This window comes from Lepidothrix coronata, unplaced genomic scaffold (assembly GCF_001604755.1).
Source record: "Lepidothrix coronata isolate B3197 unplaced genomic scaffold, Lepidothrix_coronata-1.0 Scaffold553, whole genome shotgun sequence".
NCBI classification, from domain to species: domain Eukaryota; kingdom Metazoa; phylum Chordata; class Aves; order Passeriformes; family Pipridae; genus Lepidothrix; species Lepidothrix coronata.
The window spans coordinates 17,248-18,266 of record NW_016690733.1 but is presented as its reverse complement, the minus strand read 5'-3'; the positions used below and the strand labels follow the sequence as shown (position 1 = coordinate 18,266).

The 1,019-nt window shown below is 63.2% G+C and overlaps 1 protein-coding gene across 1 annotated transcript in view; it reads left to right on the top strand.

Annotated features, from left to right (window-relative positions):
- Positions 1-14: 14 nt before the first annotated feature.
- LOC108510222 (E3 ubiquitin-protein ligase HUWE1-like) overlaps positions 15-1,019 on the top strand; it is a gene marked incomplete at its 3' end in the record, with an annotated part of 17,901 nt that continues 16,896 nt past the window's right edge. Inside the window, exons 1-4 of the mRNA XM_017839898.1 lie at positions 15-103; positions 196-294; positions 381-514; positions 821-992. Of these exons, the coding sequence (XP_017695387.1) occupies positions 237-294; positions 381-514; positions 821-992 (364 nt within the window). The remainder of the gene's footprint in view (positions 104-195; positions 295-380; positions 515-820; positions 993-1,019) is intronic.

The window sequence follows — 1,019 nt, the reverse complement described above, 5'->3', positions numbered from 1 at the left end:
CCACACCCCCCGTGTGCCCCCCCCAAGGTGGAGAACGAGCTGGAGGATCTCATTGACGAGCTGCTGGAGCGGGACGGCGCCGACGGGAACAGCACCATCATCGGTGAGGGACCCCCCGCCCCCAGCCCGGGGTGTCCTGGGCACCAGGGACCCCCAGACATCAGGGGACCCCCCTGATGATGTGACCCCCCCCAGTGAGCCGCTCAGGAGAGGATGAGTCACAGGAGGACGTTCTGATGGACGAGGCCCCCTCCAACCTCAGCCAGGCCTCCACCCTCCAGGCCAACCGGGAAGGTGGGACCCCCACCCCGAATTTGGGGGTTCAGGGGGGTTTATGAGGTGCCAGAGTGTGACCCACCCCCCTCTGCCCTCTCCCAAAGACTCCATGAACATCCTGGACCCTGAGGACGAGGAGGAGCACACGCAGGAGGAGGACAGCAGTGGCAGCAACGAGGACGAGGATGACAGCCAGGACGAGGAAGAGGAGGAAGAGGAAGAGGATGAGGATGATCAGGTGAGACAGGGACACCTGGGACACCACTGTACACCTGACACCCCCCTCATACACTGGGGTTCCCACTGGACCTGTGTTTTGGGTCGGAGGTGTCGGTCATTTGGGGTTAGGGTACCCGATTTTGGGTCAGGGTACCCCTGTTTCGGATTTGGGGGGCATTTAGGGTTGAAGTGCCCCAATTTTGGATCCGGGGTTGCTATTTTGGGGCAAAGTTCCCCCATTCCAGGTTGGGGTTCCCCTGTTTTGGGCCGGGGTGCCCCGTTCCTGGTTTGGGGGTCCCTGCTGACCTTCCCCCCTCCCCCCCAGGACGACGAGGAGGGCGAGGAGGGGGAGGAGGAGGAGGATGACGACGATGGCTCGGAGATGGAGCTGGACGAGGACTATCCCGACATGAACGCGTCGCCCCTCGTGCGCTTCGAGCGCTTCGACCGCGACGACGACCTGATCATCGAGTTCGACAACATGTTCTCCAGCCCCAGTACGGCCCTGGGGGCACAGCATCGCT